The following is a 21,232-nucleotide window of genomic DNA, read 5'->3' as shown; positions in this document are numbered from 1 at the left end:
CACCTGTGTTTTCTTTCTTTTTCTAAAATTTCTAATACCGGTATTAAAACCGGTATCCCAGTATTAAGATTTAAAAAATACCGAATACCGGTATTGAAATTTTGGTCCGGTATTGCAATCCCTAATTGTGTCTTATTTCATCTTTCTTACTTACGTAAAGTGCTTTTTCTACTTTTGGCGAATGACTGTATATATCATACTGACTTCATACAGACCTGCAATACCCCAATATTTAAATAAATGATAACTAATAATTAATCGTCTATCAAATATCTACGACCATTAATTTTATTTTTCAACACATCACCAAGTTCATTATAATAATATATCCATAAAATCATAAATTAGGCATCATTTCCCTGTAATAGAACAAAAATTATTATCGGTTTGAAATCTTTGTATCAAGCACGGTCAAAATCTTATTTACCATCCCTGTAGGATTATTATATAGAGTTTGACCTTGTGAAATGCATCCATTTGACCTTTATTTCACAACTCCTAATTTCATGTGTGTGAGGGTACTTTGACGACATTCAGGTTATTTTTTTCCTTAACCATTTCCTCCACAAGGGGAAAGTTTTGGATCATTATAATTCTTCTGTTTCGTGCTCTGAAAGATTATTGTCTGTCTTAAAGAATAATCAATGATCGTATTTTTTGCTGGCTAGCATGACCATATTGTGTTCGTGGTTCAGTGAATGAAGCATTTTGAACTTAAGGTAAGATTGCTTCTCCTTAATTTTATCTTTGCATTAAAGACATTTTTTAAATATTACTAGCTGATATATATAGTATTACGCGGGATTTAAGTTCGTTCAAGTATACTATTTTTAACGTTTAAACTATATAGAAGACTTTTTTATCGTCTGAAAGGGTTTTAATTAAAATCAAAATATCAATCGAACCAGTCGATTTTTAAAATCGCTGTTAGCTAATTTTCTGTATTATTATTTGTTATAATAAGAAAGATTGCATTCTTTGAGATATTAACTTAAGCTAGCTTTAAAGCATGAGTATCTTGCTACTTTAAGACCAATAAAAGCACTGTCAAAAGACGAATTAAAATAAAAGAGAAATAAAAAAAATTCTGGTAGAGTATTTCAAAGTGTAAAAAAGGCAAAAGTGTGCTTCATTTCTAATTACCTAAATATTTAATTAATTTTTGCACTTTGGAAAGTTGACGCATTCATTTCTCATGTCTTATGCAATAAGTGTATGAAATTTGGTGAAGTCAGCTCAGTTATTTAGAAGGAGATGTGGAGCATACATACATAAACACAATGGTTTTTAATTTTTATATTATTATTCGTAGGTTTTATTTCTATATTTTAATTATTCTAATATAAATAAATTACTCATACATTTCTGTCATTAGTATGTAGACCAATATTTTAATTTTCCGTCTATTTACTGGATTGTTCAGTAAGTTTAAAAATTGATAGGCGAACTTTTCTTTCGTTCGTTATAATAAAGTATTATGCAACGTGTTAATAAGATTCATCCTTAATTGGTTTTAATTACACAAAATCGAAAACTTTGTTGTTAATTATGCTGTTTAAGACACAGCATATGCTTTACAGGAAAGTGATTTCATACAATATAATTTATGTTAATTTGTTGTTAAGTTAATTTCGAGTTAATTTGTTGCTGAACATTTTTTAAAAACTTTCTGTGGCACTGACAGATGTTAACTTAAATTAAATGACACATTTTCAAAAACCATATATTTACCATTTTACGCAATCTCTTGAGTGCATACTGTTATCAAATAGGAAAGTAAGTATACTGTCACAGTAATAACGTTGAAAGCAAAAATACGTTTAAAAACTTTTTGTGGTACTAATGAGTGTTGATAGTAATTTTGTTTGTAATTCCACGAGTACGAGAAATTTCTGCGATTCATGAGTCGCTGTCAAAATGGATAAGATCACAATTAATTGCGGTAGTAAAATTGCTGCATTTGAATTAATTAGTTTTAAATTTTTAACTCCAATTAATCGTTTCACAGCTTAAAAACATTAATAATTTGAAACGAATGATTATTTTTTCTTTGGATATTTTGGTATAGTCCAAAGACGTACAGAAATGCACATTCCATTATTCACTCTAGCAATATAATCATTCGCAACTTCTTTGAACTATTATCTTTAGTTATTGTTAATTGTATTAGTTATGAGTTAGTTATGATTTATTAAAAATATTAATAAAAGAATATACAGAAGGCTGCAGGGGTTGGGCTCTGGAGGAGACAAGGGCACGTCGATTAAAAAACTCTATTAAACTAATTTAAAATAAATAATTTTTTAAAAAATGCATATTCTATGAATGATAAAATGTTAGAATAACAATAGCAATTTATTATGTATAGTTGACCGCACTTCTATTTATTTCATTGTATTCACCATGGTATTACATTATTTATAAATAAATACCTAGCATCTGCTTAGATAAAATTGTGTATAAATATGTATGCCTCTGAATTATAATCATAAGTCATAATAAATAAATCATTTAATAGTAGCATATAATTTTTTTATAAAGTTTTTAAAATAAAAAAATAAAATTTAAATAATTCATTAACAAATTGATTGTTAAAAATGAATGAAATGCGAAACTAAATTAACTACTTTATTAAAAGAGGAAGCTTCATAATGTACGCTTTCTAAGACCACAAAACACTAAAATTTGCCACTGCTAGATTGCTGACAATATGTAATTTGAATCGAGATTAATTTCAATGAAATGGCGTTTAGGCATGAGACAATTTATTGATATAAGTAATGCACAACTAGACTGTGTGTCTGTATATACAAAAATGAAAGTACTTACTTGATTAAGTGATTAAGATTTATGCAAATATTCAATGCTTAGTATTTCCTGTGTTTCGCGTGATTTATTAGTCGGAGGATGTAATATTCCATGGGTTGTAGGATAAATTCTGTTATACACTTGATGCACTTAATCATATTTATATGTTAGAGTTTATGAAAGTAACGGATAAATTTTATGTTATTTTAGCTACTTGAATACACCCTCCATTGGTATTATTGCATATATTTCTAAAACAGTACAAAAAAAAATCGGATTAATTTAATATTCTGGATTTAACTTTTCTTGTCAATTTTAATTGAATATCTTTCTAACGACTTTTGTTGAATGCTGATTCTTTAGTAGAACGAATTTTCTAAGTTTTAAATAATTAATTATGAATATCAAGTGTGGTTGTTTTTTTTGTCTTATTTATGCATGCTATTTGAATCACTTTTTGTTATAAACTAGTTATACATCTCCTCTTATGAATATCAAGTGTGGTTGTTTTTTTTGTCTTATTTATGCATGCTATTTGAATCACTTTTTGTTATAAACTAGTTATACATCTCCTCTTATGAATATCAAGTGTGGTTGTTTTTTTTGTCTTATTTATGCATGCTATTTGAATCACTTTTTGTTATAAACTAGTTATACATCTCCTCTTATTTTAGTTAAAATAAGTACAAAAAAATATTTTTGTCTTTTTTTTTTTTTTTTTTTTTTACTTTCTTGTATACGTAGTATAGAGATAGTATAATTATCGTCAAAAAATTCGAACTTGAGGTTTTGACAAATCCCCACGTTTTATACTCCCATGAGTTCAAAAAACACAATTTAGATCCTATGTTTTTCTGTCAATCTGTAAGTGAAAAAAAAATACACTTTGAACTAGATGAATAAAATTTGATTGACGGATTTTACACCAAATTTCCGGATTTTTATCAAATTTTGGGTAAAATCTATTCAGAGAAAATCGGTTTGTCCAGCTGTTCGAATATAAATTAACGCGATAATTGCTAAACCAAGAGAGCTAAATATGTAAAATTCTGAACACAAATTTTAACTTCTATAGTGTAGATACTTGTCAAATTTTCAGCGAAATCAACCGATTGACCGTCTGTTCGTCTGTACTTTCTAAAATATGTAAACGTTGTAACTCAAAAATGCAGTGATTTAAATATACCAAATATGGTATAAGATTTTGTAACTACAAGTGCAGTTTTGTGTCATATTTTGGTTGAAAAAAACGTGTCTAAAACACAAATTCGATTTTTGGATACCATTAATGCAGGTCAGGGATTAATCGTCTTATTACTCGCCAAGGATAACACGATAGATTCAGTAAAAATACTAAATTCATGCCAAAAATAATATTGGTAACTATTTTACTCTAGTGAAATGTAAGGCCTTCTCTGGTATGATAAATTTATTAGAGAATATGCGAGAGAGTTTTGAGAAGACCACTGCCACTGATTTTTCATAGATTTGTTCCATCCGTTTTCGCTTTTCTGATCTCAGGTAACGCTCCACTGTCTATAAATTACAGAATTAAGAAGGAAAAACTTTGGGGGGAAATAATAAATTTAGCATATTTAAATCACCAGTACCATAATTATCACGAAGTTGTTTGATTTCCTTTACATGTGCTAGAAAAGAATCAGCCACATACACAATATTTTTTAGGTTTTCCTTTACTATCCGTTTCAGACAATGTCTAGAATTGTTATTGTTTTATCGACTTCATAATTATAACTTTCACTAGTTTAGTTTAGAAGGAAAGACAGACGTTCTGATTTAGAAGGAAAGGCAGCTATAAAATTTAAAAAGAAACTGAAATGGCTTTATTTAGCTAATAGTTCAATGACAATCAATCATTAAAATATTCTTACATAACTAATTTGGAAATGACGGAAGTAAAACGGCCGGAAATCTGATTGATACAAAAAATTTACAATATTTATTAACTTGCATATGCAGGTTTGTCCGACTTTTTCAGGTTATCATCTCACGCCCGTCTGCGAATTCAAACGAAATAATTTACTTTAGCTTGGAGGTACAGTCTGACCTAACTTCATTCATTCCACATATGATGCGCCGTGCAAATGTTTTTTGGGTTTCCTTGGAAAAAATTTTTTATTGATAATAGGAAAATAGCATCAGGTGTTTGTAGAAAAAAAGAAGCATTAATAAAAGATATTTGTCGAAAATATATATACATTTGTCGGTTTAATTTTAGAATCAATAATTACCGACTGAACAAAACGCGGAGATAATCGTTGTTGATAGTTTTATAAAACAAGTTCGAATATTAACTTCAGGCAGAGTTTAACACGTATTTTCAAATTTTAGACAAAATTTATGATAATAGTTACAAATTCATTTAATTTAGTTATATTAACCTCCCGTTTTTAAAGCTAGGGCTATTTTCGGACGGGCTTCGTAATTATGAGCCACGATCGGGTGACGAGGATAGCACCTGGGCTAGTGTAGCCTTTTCGAGTATCCGCGCCGCGCTGGTGGGTGGGTGTTTGGCCCCGACGGATTTGGCATGCATCAGGCCTGCTTGCGCAAAGGTTCTGCGGTGGAATCTGGTCTCGATCCTGCCATCCTCCAGCCCGTGAAATTGCCACTATGCCACCACGGTCACCATTATAAATTTGTATTCGTTCAAAATGTATACTTCTGTGTCACTGGCTACATCCATCTCTTAAACGCACAAAATATAATCTAGCCAAGTAACAACTTTGTTCTTCTATAATAATAATACAAAATAAAAATAAAATTATGTTGAAATCTTATTTAGATTTTAACAAATATCTAATCCGTAATTTTTTTCTTTTTGTAAAAAAAAAAGGGGGGGGGGAGTTGTTTAATAGTACATAATTTGAATACAAATTGTATAATTTTTAAGAAATCAATAATCATTGTTAATAACATATTTTTTTATCTTGCAAAATTAATATGTAAGAATTATTTTAGAAATTCGAGATATGTATGAAATATCATTTCTTAGTGAAGTGATGTCAAAACAAATAAATTATTTATACGTTAAATGGAAGCATAAAGTCATTTTAACATTTTGCAATTTTTTGACATTATTTTTTTCCTTTGATTGGTATGTACTTTTTGCGTATAAATATATGTATAATTATGTATTTGTTGTGAAAAAATAAAAAATTAACTTCGAATTAATAAAACTGATGAGTGTTCTGAATAACGATTCATAGACTATGTACGAAGATACGCTTCATAGATTATGGTCCATGTACGAAGCAGAATTTTATTTCTAAATGGCATTTTCATATCCATACCATATTCAGATTAAGAGATTACTGTTGAACATCTCTTAATATGAGGTTGATTATAAAGACTGAAAATAGAGAGTTATAGAGAGTTTCCAGTATTTTCTTCAAATTAGGTTTTCACATCAAACCTACCACGACCGATCAAGTGATCGTTTCATAATACAGTTATCACCCCGGGGGGTGCCTCGAAATGAAGATGAGAGGCTTCCGGCATGGCGGTTGGTTCTCGCCACCCTGGAGGGTATACGAAAAGGTGGGGGTCTGACTCCTCTCATCAATGACGGGACGTACTTCCTTAGGGAAGGATTGTACCGTGGCTGGTGTTAGCCCTTAGGACACAACCATAGTTTCCTACAGTGTGCCTTCGAGGCAGGTCGGAAAAATCAGTGATATGACTTTTCCAATACAGTTTCGATACATCGGTAAAGTACCGGTACATTTAGTGTTAATCAAATGTTAATTAATTTTTTTTCAATTACCACACATAATTTAGAAATTAATTGAGTCTTATATGGGATGTGTTTTCTATCGTTTTGTATATATATATGTAAATAGAATCTTCTAAAATTTCTAATACTTGGATTTTCCTTTTCTAGGCATTGCATAACCTTGAACATAACTGACAACAATGCGGCGATTTCTTTGTATAGTTATTTTGTGTGCCGTTCTCCTTCTGGATCCAATAAGTGGCCGGCACAGTCGCTATCACAAACACCGAAACCACAGGGATGAGACTCCTCAGGTAAGCGCTGATGAGAAGCTGGCTCTGGAGCACAGCGAAAGCGTTGCCGAAGCGGGCACTTGCGACCAACCCAAAATGCAAGTAATTCACGTGAGTGACCACTACCCTGGACGGTACTTCTTGCCCCATTGCACCATGCTACACAGGTGCGGAAAGCACGCTGGCTGTTGCGGTACGGACCGGCTCAGGTGTGTAGCTAAAGAAAAGCAAAAGGTGGTTCTCCATTTCTACAGTGTCAAGATCCTGGATGACGGTCAACTCCCAGAAAAAAAGATCGAAAAACTGACCTTTACTAATCACACCAAGTGTGGATGCGTTCCCGTGGAGCATTTCTCAAAGCATGATCTGTAATATTCGGAGAAGCTGAAATATATGAATTGAGATTATGTTTTGTAGTCTTTCCAGTGATTTTTTTTTTCTGATGAAGAAAATTGTGTCCTTGACTTTGCTGCTAATCTAACAGAGGAAAAAAAAAACAAATTCAAAAGAAAGCTTTCTGAATCCTAGCTTTTTCTTATAAATTTGTTGTTTAAAATTGCCCTTCAGTTTTTAATGTGTATTTGAATGAAGTGCACAGTGTCTAGAATCTCACTATAAAAATCGATGATGAAATTGCAGTAACTTCGTTTGGAAGAAACTTTCTTAACATGTTTGTTTATTATAATATTTTTTGCGCCTTTCATTACTATTAGTGTTTAATTGCGAAATAATTAGGGTGTAAAATATAAAAGATGAGCAGATTCTCTAAAGTAGATTCTTACACCCTTCTCCGATGTAAATTTAATTGAATGGAAAAGTGTTTATTAAGGCATAAGATTTTGAAAACTCTCAAATCTATAAATGTCAAATAAATGTATGTTTTTTTTTTTTTTTTGCTTTCAATTTTAACTCATTGGGCACCTTAATTCACTGGGGTTACCAGCGACCGACATCTAGTTATTTCAGTAGCGCCGTGGAGATCACAGCTGACCGAAAAATTGGATTAATTTCTGAGTTATCTATCATTCACGGTTGCCTGTCGCACTGTATAAAGTGATCGATGCAGACCTTCTGCATATTGCTGCGATTGGATTTGAGAATATTATTTGAAAGAAACAAAATGTATGCTCATTTAGGATAAGATTATTTCATTTAAGGTGCAACGGATATTGATAATGTACGTTTAAAAAACCCGATCAAATTTTATTAAAAAATTCTGCAAAATAATTAAATATTAACTATTTTTATATACTCTCATAGAATAAGTCTGAAAATTAATAGTCATTTTTCAACCAATTAATATAAAACTTTTATGGCGATCAATGTATTAAGATAAAGCTGAGATTTATGCCTTAAAAGAGGAGACACTGGTTAAAAAATTGAAGTAAGGATCAGATTTAGTTGTAGTATATATTTAGGATAGCCAGCCAATTTCGAGAAAATGGCCTTTTAATTGTTTGCATAATTTATATACTTGTAAATTGTTTCCTTAGCAATTAAAGCAAATTAACGGCATGATTGTCAAAGCAATAATTTCGTAAGCAAAAAATGAATATTTGATCTTCGGTGAGTCTTTTTTCTTTCTTTCCCTTTCATTTTCTTTCAGAATTATTCAAATTAAATTTAAAATTCACAAAAAGTTTTAATAATTTTTTTATGAAAAAAATAAATATTTATTCTCCATATACTTGAATTACCATTTAATTTTTAAGAGAAAGTAATTGTAAATGTAAGTCTAATAGTTACTATTTTCACGTTAAAAGAACTAAAAGTTTATTTATTTTATTTTTTTTTATTTTAATGATGACAAATTATAGTATTTTGTTTCCTATCTTTTTACGATAATTATCAACCGTATTTAATTGTAAAATTAATTAATGTAAAATAAATCTCTAGAAATAGTGAGTAAAAAATTTTTATGATGCGAGATGGGATTTATGTATAGTTAATAATTATCAAATTATGGTTAAAATTTCATTTTCTATAAAAATGAAAGTATTAAATCCTAATTCAAGTATTAGATGAATGAACATTTATTTTTGTATAAAAAATGGAGCAACATAATAATTAAAATTATATTCAAGTTGTTATTTTAATTTAAATAATTAATTAATTAATTTACATAATTCATTTTTTAAAAATGCCTTTATATTTATAGTTATTTTTTTTTAAATTGAATGATAATTCAAATATTGGGAATATATATATATATATATATATATATATATATATATATATATATATATATATATATATATATGTATGTATATATATATATATATATATTTGACTAAAAAGGAGTAACATATTAATTAAAATTAATAGAAAACTGTTAATTTAATTCAAATAAATGTAAATGCATCTATGCATTTAAAAATTATTTGTAAATTGCAAAAATACGTTTATTTTTGTATAAAAACGAAAAACATTAATTAAAACTATTTATAAACTTTTAATTTAATTTGAATAACTTCGAACGAAATTAAAAGTTAAAAAAAAAAAAGACACATCTGGCATCAAACTCTCAGTTTCCGCTTCAGAAATTATTATCTTGGCAACTATGTCTTTGGGTTGCTGAACGGAAAGACAAAGTTATATACTAGTATGTAAGTTATGCAAAAAGTTCGAAGGCTGTTTTCTCGAAATTGGTTGGCTATTGCGCTTTAATATTTTAATGAATGAACAATCTAAAGGTATGCTACCATTACACTAAATCTCATCCCAAACTCAATTTCACAATTAGTGCTTGTGCTTGTTAGATATTAAAGACCTTAATTAGTTCAAGAGTATAGTCTATCTAACAGAAAGCATTCTCCGTTAGATAGACTATTATATAAATACTTTGGCAATTCACAATTTTGTGTTTTATAGTTAGAAAGCTTAGGAAAGTATTATTTTTCATTGCCTATTATAATATTCTATAGCAAGAAAAATTTACAAATTGTATATTTTATATTTCTTTGACTATATGATATGTGCAAATAGCGGCTTTACATCGGAATCAGTTCATTTAGCAATAATTACAAATTTAGAATTTAGAGGTAAAGGAATATTTTTTCTCTAAAAAAATGTAAAGAACTGTGCTTGATGCGAAGATAGAGAGCAAAAAGTTTTTAAAAAAATGTATAGTATACTTAACAGAAATACGAATTTCTTTTTTACCTTTACGTGTAGAGCAAAACTTCATCAATATTTCGATTGTTTATATTTGAGAATTCATCATGTTATTCTGTGTGATCATTCATTGTATAAAAACTCAAGAAAATGTTTTTTATTGTTCATCATAATGTTCCATTAATAAGAGCTATAATTTATATGGTACATTCACAGAGTCTTGAATTCATTTTTCGTATAGAACTCGATTGCATCCTTTAACAGTGATGTTTATCAGAATTTCAATTTTACATTTGACATTTCTCTCTTGTTCATTTAGAAATTCAGCTTATCTGTTTTCTATATTTTTTCATATGATAAGAGCTGTGTACAATGCGATATTTGGCATTGTAATGAAAATATATAAATAATCAATCTCTAGATATGAATTTATATACACATTAAATTTCGTGGACTACTTGTTTAACAATGCCGCATTTAAAAATTATCTGATTTGTGTAGATATGAAACTGATATCTTGTCCAACCATCTGCTACAATTAATTGTTATTGTTGTTTACTAATGTTAATGTAAATCTGAAGTTCACAGTACCTGTTTTTACTGTTATTTAAAAAAATTTTAACCTTTTGCTTTGTTAACATGTTTTGAGAATTTACATAATAAATATATTTTGCAAAAAGCGTATTTTTATTCAAATTTAAAAAATTAATTCATGAAAAGCTGTCTGCGACTGAAAAGTCACCAATAAAAAGCTCATTGTTGCACAAAAGAAAACATTTTAGCGATACAAAATTTAAATGATACAAAATAAGCCACTTCTTGACGTAAAGCTAAAGTCTTCGAATTTCAACCTTATCTTTTCCAGAAAGTCAAATCTGTAAAAGAAAAAAAATAAATTATTAAAATATCATTCGTTTTTTAAATGATTTTACATTTTAGTACAATTATATTAAAATTATATTATTATTTAGTACAATTATATTAAAATAATATTTCAGAATTACGTTATTATCACATAAAAAATTATTTCGCATGTACATATTTTAAAACAATTTTTTTGTTCACCTATTAATGTTTTAAGTTTTGATTTAACTCATCTAATTCTAATAACAATATAATATTCTTGATTAAATATCATTTATTATTTAATTCTAATAATAAATAGCATTCTTGATAACAATATTAATATGATTCTTAGCTTGGTGCATTATCAGTAACTTGAATGATGTAAAATATGTTGCTAAAAAATGCTTTATGGAAATAACTGTTGGACCTTGTCATGTATTTTCTTCTTTAATAAAAGATGCTCTCTAAAAAAAAATAAGCTTTCAAAGTTTTTATTATATTTTTTGGTTAAAAGTTAAATTTTAATTATTAATAATTTTACAGCTTATAATCGCACAAAAACCTTTTTACGCTATTTTCAAATTCAAAAAACTAGTTCCTCAAACTTTTTGATTTAATAAATTTTGAAAAAAAATTATTTTTCTCGGGCTAATGTAATAGAGTTTAACCCCTCATTCATTATTGAAATGTTCAACTGTCTGTCTTCATTTATAAAATTTAATTGAAAAATAATCCATTTTAAAAATTGATAAATTTGATTTTGAAACGCATGCGAAATATTATAAAAATGTGAATGATAAAATGAATTATTTTTTAATTGGTATCATTTTAGGATATTTCAATCTAGAGATTCGCTTTTCTCATGTTTATGATGTGCCGTTTTGAGACTTTTAACCAAGCATTTGGCGTAGAATGGTTAGAGTTGGCTGTTGTGTCATAAAACCTTGCCAAACAAATTTTTGAAGACTTATCTTTCTAACTTTCTGAAAGAAAAGGCATAAGATTCTTTCAGCTTCGAAACCTATTTTTTTTAAAACTTCGGTGCTTACAGAGATTAATCTTTAATACATATAGAGTAATAAGTTCAACAACCTTGAATAAATGACTTTTGAAGTACGGTAAGTCTTGCAATTTATTTTTCGCTTGTGATTGATTAGATCGATATGTTCATTGTTTTGTGTTCATTCTTTTGCGAAAATGCTTAAACAGGAAGCTAAAAACCGGGAAGTCTAAAAATTCATATTTTGCTTCTAGTTTAATATATTCAGTGGTTAAACCGCAAATTAAGAGTAATGAAATATGAAAATTTTTATGCTCATCAGAAAAAATTTACTAACATTAGATAATAGATAATATAAATTTAATAAAAATAGATTTTAAAACACGTTTTTATTAGTATGCTAAAAAATAAAAAAAATTACTTTAACTATTTTAAGTTTTTTTTAGTCTTACATTTTTAGTATAAAATGACAAATAGAATGAAATCATGAAATCAATAGCTTCTAAAGTTATCAGTTGGTGCAACGAGGACAGAATAAAGATTTAATCATATCAATCAATTAATTAAATTCTGAAAATTTTGAAACAGTCAGCTGTCGTCAGGAAAATATAAGTGTACAAAATTTCAAAACTCTAACACATAGGTAAATGAAAGAAAAAAAATCACAAAATATTCCGTTTAAAAAAACATAAAATAAGTAAATTTAAACAAAAATGTATATAAAAAGGCCGATTTGAAACCTCTTTGTGTATAAACATAGTTTAGTAGTTTTATTTGTTAATCTATCAGCTTCATATCGTTCCAATATTAAAAAAATTAACTGTAAATATATACAAGTATTGCATATTTTTATATTAATTATTTAAAATTCAAAAATTAACTAATATCTGGTCTTATCGATGATTGTATTAAAACCAATATCCCTTTAATTCTTTTAATCCCTTTAAGTATCAACAAAGAAGCCGTGTATTATTTATACTTACCATCTTTGATCAATTTAATACCAATATGTATGGATAGGCTGGTAGTGTAAGGGAACGACGTGTACGGGGGCTCTAAAGGCTGGACCTGGAAGGTAGAGTCCAGGCCACACTACTTTCTCTACAGGCTTTTTCTCTTCGGCCTTTGCAGCATCCTTTTTCTCTTCCGCATGTACGGTGGACACAATAAGCAAAACAGCCAAAGTAACTGCCAGCTATGGAATAAAATAAAATTATTTGTTTATTGTGAAATTGCATAAATTATAATAGAACTTAAATTAAGCAGTGAAAAAGCAGCACAAAATGCTCGTGTGCAGACTGAAAATAAAAATCTGAGCACTCATAGCATACACAACTTTCTCATTGACACTAACTTTATATAAGCAATGAATTGAAATCTTCATTGATATATCTGTTGGCTATATGTATACATTTACATTTTAGTTTTCCATTATTTTTAATTTACAAAATATGTTTAACAACACAAAGCAATTCTGTTGATCCCCCAAAATCTCATTGAATACTTTCTGATTGAATTTTCATTGAATATTATCTGTTTTAACGGTATTGTGTATAAGTGTATACAAAATTCAAGCTTACATAAGACGTTTCGATATGGGAGAGGGGTATTAAATTTAAGTAAATACCTGCTAGTCTGGAATCGTAATAGATAAATAAAAACAAAAACATATTTATAAAATTAATAAAATGAAAAAAAAAATCATTATAAAATAAACCATTACCATGCCAAAAATGTGTTGAAATAGAAAAACTATATGTTCCTATTAAAAAAAGGAGCATCATAATATGCTCTGTCTAGGGCGGCAAAACACTAAAGGCCATTAGTGTGATTAAAATTAATATATTCCTATTCAGAGTTCTGTCAAGACAATAGAGCTGAGATACTGCTCTATATATCAGCTCTATGGTCAAGACAATACCTAAAAGTATCAAATTTCGACCATACGATTTTAAGAACATAGGAAAAAAATGACTCAAATTTGTTCCAAAAATGAATGGCAGTAAAAGTGAGAGAAGAACTCGCAGTATACTTAATTAATTCATCGTATGAAGCTTCAACAGTAATCATAATGCGAGTAGGACGTCAATTTAATAAATAATCAATTTAATGTATAAAATCGTTATTATTATTATTTATTAAATATATCTTTTCGTCATATTTTTTGTTGTGGCATTTGTTCTTACGATCATTATGATTGTGTTTTATTATGGTTACTTTATTTCTCTCTATAGTGCCAATAATAGTGATACCTTAACTCTGACTACCATGTATTTACAGTTCTAGTACGTTTCACGTAAATAATGTTAATAATATATTAATTGTGTGAAAAGGAAATTTATTAAAATTAATTGTTCGAAAAGACATAATTTGTAAGCTTACATAAGACGTCTCGATATGGGAGAGGGGTATTATATTTAATTATAAGGATTTCCAATTCGTTTCAGGATCCTGAGGCTGGCAATTGTCAACACTTGCACTTCTTTAAGAGGTGGTACGCAGAAAGATTAGGGGTTGTCATGCCTCCTGATTCCGCGAATAATATGAGTTCATCCGATTGCTAAATGCAAATATCTCCTCCTTTCAACTTTCCTCCACCTCTTTTTTGACGAAATAAACGCCTCTGGGCGGATGCGCAAAAGAGCGGTTTGTTACAGAATCCAAGAATGAACTGAATGTATGAAATTGATTAAATAAAATATTTGAAAAATGCAAAAGAATTTCCAAATAAAAAAACAAATGTTTCAATTGTTCTACGCTGCCAAATTAAAATGTAAATTATTTAAAATTTTTAAGATAATTTACAAATTTGATAAAAAGATATAAACATTTTTTCCCCATCAGAAGTTGCAAAATGTTTTTGAAATCAATCTGACACGGCAACTTCTTAATAAATTAGATCTTTTGCAACTAATTAATATAAACCAGATGTAAATTAGTTTTAGCAAAATGCATTAATGTTTTTTTACATCCAAAATAATGCAAGTATAGCCGACATTGTTATTACATGGGATTTTGATGATGCGGTTTTCAAATAACATAGTTTAAAAATATTTGGAATCCTTGTACAGCATGGCATTATTACAATTCTTTTTCCGTTTAATATATTACAAAAGTAGAACAGCTCTCCAAAAGCAAGGCATTGTAAGATTCCTTCTACAATATTGCTACCACAAGAGTGAATTAATCTTGCTATAAGGGGGGGGGAGAGGATGAATACAAATAAAGTTCGATATCTAATTAATTTTAATTTTCATGTCCAAAGAACTTGCAAGAAAAAAAATTCAAATTGCAATCTCTTACCAGGGCTTTCATTTTGACGGTTGTGATTGCAGATCTACCGCAACTGATGATGACCTCGGGATACAAATATTCGGAAATGGAGGCATCTTCATCTTTTATAGTGAAATTAAGTCAAAGGCGGGACCGGTCTTAAATTTCAAGGACGAACTCAAAAAGAACGTCGAAGACTACCTGACATTTTTACCAAGTCCAAACAGAGGGGCACTTTAGTAGGTGTGACGGTAGAGGCCAACACCAAAAATAATCCGAGAGGATGATTCTTTTAGAATGATTGAAGGTCAATTGATTCGGAATGATTTGCATAAGAGACGGACATCACAGATCTTCTTCACTTTCCTTGATATTCGATGTCTTCGACGTCTGTGAAAAGAAGAACAAAAGAATTGATCAGACTGAAAATAATGATGAAACTCGCTTTTCCGTTTCAGTTAATCTCACTCAATTTATTCGAGAATTTTAAGAGCCTATTTTTGTCTCTCATGCATAAAATTCGTTGAGAATGACAATGGTTAGATCGAATTTAAGAATAATTACACACTAAAGTGAACAGTTTAATTCCAATGGAATTTTTAGTTAGTCATACAGCAGATAAGCCATTTTGCCAATTTCTGAACACAAAGTTTTGAGGCGCCAAAATACAGCTAAAGAAAAATCTGTTATACAAAGAAAACGGCTATGAGATTTTTTTAAAATCAAATGTAAACCATTTTTCATAACATTTAATATAAGTAGGGTTTTTTTATTCATTTGAAAATCATGCATATTTTTACTTTTTAGTTTAACTCGATATTTTTGAATTTTGGAATAATAACCAAGGTAAAAAAATACCTTTATAAATGCTTATAAATGACAAAATATGAATATCAGAGATTAAAAACGCTTACTTTACAAGTACTTCAAAAATATACGTAAAAATCATATATATGTAATGATAACTCTAAATCTAACTTAAATCCTCGTTAATTTCCGAATTTTTAGCTCGATTCAACCCATATTAACTTCATTCTAAAATGTTCTCTTATTTCCTGATCCAATTCCACCTTTTTTTATTTAATTAATGCAACAGAAACGCTGTAAGATTGCTGACATTCTTTTAAAAGATTCTATTATTCCCTTACTAAATCGACCGTATAAAGAAATTCCTATCAGAATATCATGGGGATAAATATTTCATTGGCTCTTTTCTCTTTTCGCTCTTGTGTTGTGAAGAAGACGTGCTTCGTCGCTTCTTGCTTGTACATAAATGATGCATCCCGGGATGGAATAAAGCAAAGTTTTAAAATTACAAAAGTGGTTTCTCTCTTCGGCCACTTTGAATTTTTAACTTCCTTTCCCTTCATACCGGGAGGCATGATATATGTACAAGTAGCACGGACAAAACACGTCCGTTCATAGCGCGACACAATAGCAGAAGAAACATAAAATAGAGCGAAACTATTTTTTCCCGGTTTTTATATACCATGAGATTCCGATGGGGATTTCTCTACACAAGTCGACCCAGGCAAAGGAATCATAGGGATCTTTTAAAAAGAATTCGCTTGAAGATTATAGACCACGTCATTAAAGAATTGTTATAAGGACGAAAAAAATAATATTGTTTCCATCCGAAGAACAAATGTTTTTAGCTCATTCTTAAAAAAAAAACTTGTATTTACAATTGAAATTTCTTAAAATTCATGATATTTCGAGAAAATTCCATTATTATGTAAAATAATATATAATTTATGGTAATTCTAGGAACTATCGGCATTTTTTCAAGGCATATTCTTGGAAATAGGCTGGCCATTCTTTATAAATATATTTCTTTCTGTTTAAAAAAGGGAGGAAGATATCTAAATGCAGTTACAAGCCCTCAAAGAAAAAGAAAATCAGAGAAAAACAACAATTGCTGAAAATGGGAACAATCTATTTCATTTTGTATTACAGTTTGATTTTCTTTTTCTGGGCTTGTCTGTTACTATATTATTTTTGCATAATCTCATTCTCGGAACCACAGAATTTCATTTTTATGTTTCTAGGAACTGCCCATGATTTTTTTTAATATAAATTTCTTAGCGCCATAAAGAAACGGGTGATTTCATTCTTAATGACCCTGGTCAAGGTCGTATACTTGCTGCAATCAGAAGACAGTGCTATTAATTTTCCCCATCCCAAAGACCCAGTATAAAAAAAAAATGCTGACTTTCAAATTTTTTCTCCCTTTTGAAGATGCGATTAATTATACGAAGAAAATTGCAGCTGCATAAATACGAACGTTATTAATTAAAGATTTTTCTTGCATGTAATAATCCATTGGTCACCTGTAACAGAAAAAAAAATCCCGCCAATTTTTTTAGCCCGTTATAATTGCATGAAAATTAACTATTACGAGCTTATCTTGCATTCTAAATTTTGTAACTTTTCACAATGCGTGGTTCAGGAATTTACTTTTAATTTGAGAAAGCACTTACATTTTAAGATTCTAACATCAAAGAGAGAAATATTCTGGAAGACACCATATCCTACTGTAAGAAAAACTTTGGATATTCTTTGTTTTATGAAACACTGTATAAGTTTGAAAGATTAAAACTAAGAGCAATTTTGTAGCCAAATAGATTGCTCAAAAGGTCTTCCTGAAGTTTTCTTGCAAACTCCCTAATAAAAGGTTATTCCTTTCAGCAAGAAAAATTGATTTTATATGTACTAAAAACTTTGTCAAATAATGTAGGAACATTCAAATAAGATTGGTTAAATTTGAAACCTCATTTTTTAGAATGTAAAATTCTGATGGTTTCTGATTCTGTTTCTTTGATATATTTTTATCATTTTTATTAAATATTTAATAAAATTGAAAGTGAAAGAAACTTTTAAACTTTTTATTAAATCTAGGCATCTATCAACCCTTATATATTAAAAACACACGTTCCTGAAGTGCAAATTTGTTTTTATATATATCGTCCACAATAACAGGGAAATACTGATTGGCACTTTTATTTTCTCTGGTGTATTTTAATTCTAAACTATTTTAGAAGGATAATAAACAGGGTCAAAACGAAGGGGGTAGCATTCCTATCACAGTTTTCATCAGGCGGTATTTTCGCCAAATCAGTCCGCAAATTTTGAGATATATAATCGAACATAATATTTTATTCTATGCTTTGATGACTCTTAAGAAACATAATTGCAATGTTAAAAAAACATTGAAAAATTCTATTTACAAAGTTTTTAAATATTTTTTACAGACTAAACTGCAGTTCTTTATTGATCTTTTACTATAATTATTATTTTAGTTGATTGCCTATCTCGGAAATCAATAATTCTAAAGATAAAATAATCTCTACTACTAATAAAGGTGTGTGTGTGTGTGTGTGTGTGTGTGTGTGTGTGTGTGTGTGTGTGTGTGTGTGTGTGTGTGTGTGTGTGTGTGTGTGTGTGTGTGTGTGTGTGTGTGTGTGTGTGTGTGTGTGTTGACACTCTAAAATATTCTTTATAAAAACAGTTACCGAGCTCTTATTAAACAGATTTTTATTTTCCTAATTTTTAAAAAATAATCATATTTCTATCTGATATCAAGAATTTTTAAAAGCTATGACGAGCGCATTACAAAGAACCGAATAAGAAGACAGAAAGAAGGAAAAAGAGACCCTAAGAAAGAATTTTGAACAATAATAGCTTTAGAAAGGAATTATGATGATACAACATTTTGATCATTGTGGGAAAACAATAACCCTCGCAAGCCTGAAGATAAAATTGCAAGTAAGTCAGATTTCGAATGATCAAGGAATTATTTTTAGGGCATTGATTAAATAGAAATTAACTATATATAATTTTAAACTATATATATTCAAAAATAGTTATCAAACTTCACGGAAATTCTTTAATAATTACTCATTTCAGGAAGTTCATGCGTTTAGAAACAAAATAAACTAAATCCTGAGAACATTATTCAATTTCTTTCTCTAACAGGGTCATATACACATGTCATCGACTTTCAAAGCGACAAGTAGTTCACAGAGGTTAATCTGGGCGTTTTCGTTCCGCGTCCCCATTCATAACATTCATCTGCTATTAAATATCGTGGGTTTAATACTCACTATAGGGTTAATTTCTACATAAAAAAAAGAATCCGTAGCTGTCATGATAATGCTGAATTTTTATTTTTTATGTCAAAAGTTAATTATGAAAAATGACTGTACTTCCGTTCAAAAAAAAATTAAATAAAGCAGTCCAGTCTTTAAATTCCATTTGAAAAAATAAAATGATTTCTACTTCTAATTAATAATCAGAAGTGAAGTGCTAACTCCTAATGTTTAAACCAGCTGCTTAAGCTGTGTTTGCAGACAGATATAATTCCAAAAATATGTTCCTTTAAATTAAGGAAATGTACTGATGATGCATCAAAAATTCGCGTACGTATTCTTTGACACTTATAAAAATCTTTCTTCGTATAATAGAAAGAAAAAGATAAGTTAAACATACAGATGATAAAAATGCTTGGAAAATAAATTGGTATTTGATGAGTACGAAAATCGTTATATATATAGGGTGTTCATTAATTATTGTCGGGGTTTCCGTACCTCATAACTTTCGAATAAAAAATATTACGCAAAAACCGATTACGTATTCGTAAATTACAACTCAAAGAATTTTATTAATGATATTAAAGTGTAAAGCTTGCACACTTTGCACTTTGTAGGCATTCAGCTGAAGCCGATTATGTATTCGTAAATTCGCTGAACAAATTTTGACTTTTGATAATCGTGCGGGTTCTCCAAGCCCCATATTCTACAGTTATGTTTATACACTTTTTCTGACACATAAAAAGTGGATTCGTCACTGAAGAACCATTTCCGAAGGTAATTTTCATCATCCTCAATTCGAGTCAAAATTTGTTCAGCGAATTTACGAATATATAATCGCCTTCAGCTGAATGCCTACAAAGTGCAAATTGTGCAAGCTTTACACTTTAATATCATTAATAAAATTCTTTGAGTTGTAATTTACGAATACGTAATCGGTTTTTGCGTAATATTTTTTATTCGAAAGTTATGAGGTACGGAAACCCCGACAATAATTAATGAACACCCTATATTTCTCGTATACAAAGTATAGAGAAGCGGACCCTATGCAAAGATAGTTGCATGTGGTCCGCGTGCCTCTTGTTTAACACTCTTAGTGTATAGTATGCTTCGATTTTTATTTCATTGTGATTTATTAAAGAAATGTCTCAAATATTCAAAATTTTTATTATTTAATTTTTATTTCGGATTAATTTGTTGAGATCAAAATCACATTTTATCTTTATTATTCTGATCACCCAATCGTTAATGGTAAATACTTTCCTGCGAGATTTTCCTTTTGAGATTACATTTGCTTATTTATTTTAATTATATATAAATACCTTATAGACCTAAAGTAAACAATAATATTGAATGCTCATTTAATACTATTTTATGCTTATAAATATCCATTACAGCTGGATTCACGAAAAGTTCTAACTTTTCAAATATGTTGTGGCATTTTAATTTTTTTATATAATAGTTTATTAGAATTTCATTAATTTCAAAAGATTCGTGCTTAGCTGCTATGAGTCTGAGACCAACTTTTTAGATGACAGAAGGTATGAGATATAGTTTAGTTTTAAATTTATTGCAATGGAATCTATAATATAATCGTCTATCGTCGTAGTTAAATTAATCAGTTAGTTAATTAAGCAGCCGTTATAGAATGTAATACCCCAACTTTTATTTTGGCATCTAGCAAATAAGACAGGGTTTTCCTTTGTTTAAGCTGACTGATTTATAGGTTGTATAAAGCTACTCATGAATAAAAATTAGTTACAGAATAATAAGCTCCATAATGTATTAAGATTCTTTTTTAAATTTCGACTTATTTTAGATTGTAGTAAAGGCTAATGAGTTGAGGTCTGCTAATTCCAAAAATTCTCACTTCATTTGGAAGTTATTAGTAACATTTTCTGCCAGGATTATTTTTATTTATATTTAATATCGCATAGTACTTTTTTATCTGTCAGTGAATCACTATTTGTTTCGAATTTCGAACCAATTTTAGTGATCAGTTTTTATTTGAATCTCTGTGAAAATTATGGATAAGAGAAGATCCCATTGCAAGGAAACAAAACTTTTAATGTTA

At 29.0% G+C, this 21,232-nt stretch overlaps 1 protein-coding gene and 1 long non-coding RNA gene across 5 annotated transcripts in view; one reads left to right on the top strand and one right to left on the bottom strand.

Annotated features, from left to right (window-relative positions):
- Positions 1 to 564: 564 nt before the first annotated feature.
- Positions 565 to 8,352, top strand: LOC129981752 (snake venom vascular endothelial growth factor toxin cratrin-like). The gene is made up of 2 exons (XM_056092735.1): positions 565 to 719; positions 6,713 to 8,352. Exon 2 carries the CDS (start codon positions 6,745 to 6,747, stop codon positions 7,207 to 7,209), a length of 465 nt encoding a protein of 154 aa, XP_055948710.1. The 5' UTR covers positions 565 to 719; positions 6,713 to 6,744; the 3' UTR covers positions 7,210 to 8,352.
- A 2,265-nt stretch (positions 8,353 to 10,617) lies between these two features.
- LOC129980888 (uncharacterized) overlaps positions 10,618 to 21,232 on the bottom strand; it is a 53,816-nt gene continuing 43,201 nt past the window's right edge. For all 4 annotated transcript variants that reach the window (XR_008785275.1, XR_008785274.1, XR_008785277.1 and 1 more), the window contains 3 exons: positions 15,101 to 15,460; positions 12,781 to 12,992; positions 10,618 to 10,826 (listed from right to left, as the gene is read on the bottom strand). This is a non-coding gene — a long non-coding RNA (uncharacterized LOC129980888). The remainder of the gene's footprint in view (positions 10,827 to 12,780; positions 12,993 to 15,100; positions 15,461 to 21,232) is intronic.

The sequence above is a fragment of the Argiope bruennichi genome, chromosome 8 (genome assembly GCF_947563725.1).
Source record: "Argiope bruennichi chromosome 8, qqArgBrue1.1, whole genome shotgun sequence".
Lineage (NCBI taxonomy): Eukaryota > Metazoa > Arthropoda > Arachnida > Araneae > Araneidae > Argiope > Argiope bruennichi.
This window is presented reverse-complemented; position numbering and strand designations above follow the sequence as displayed.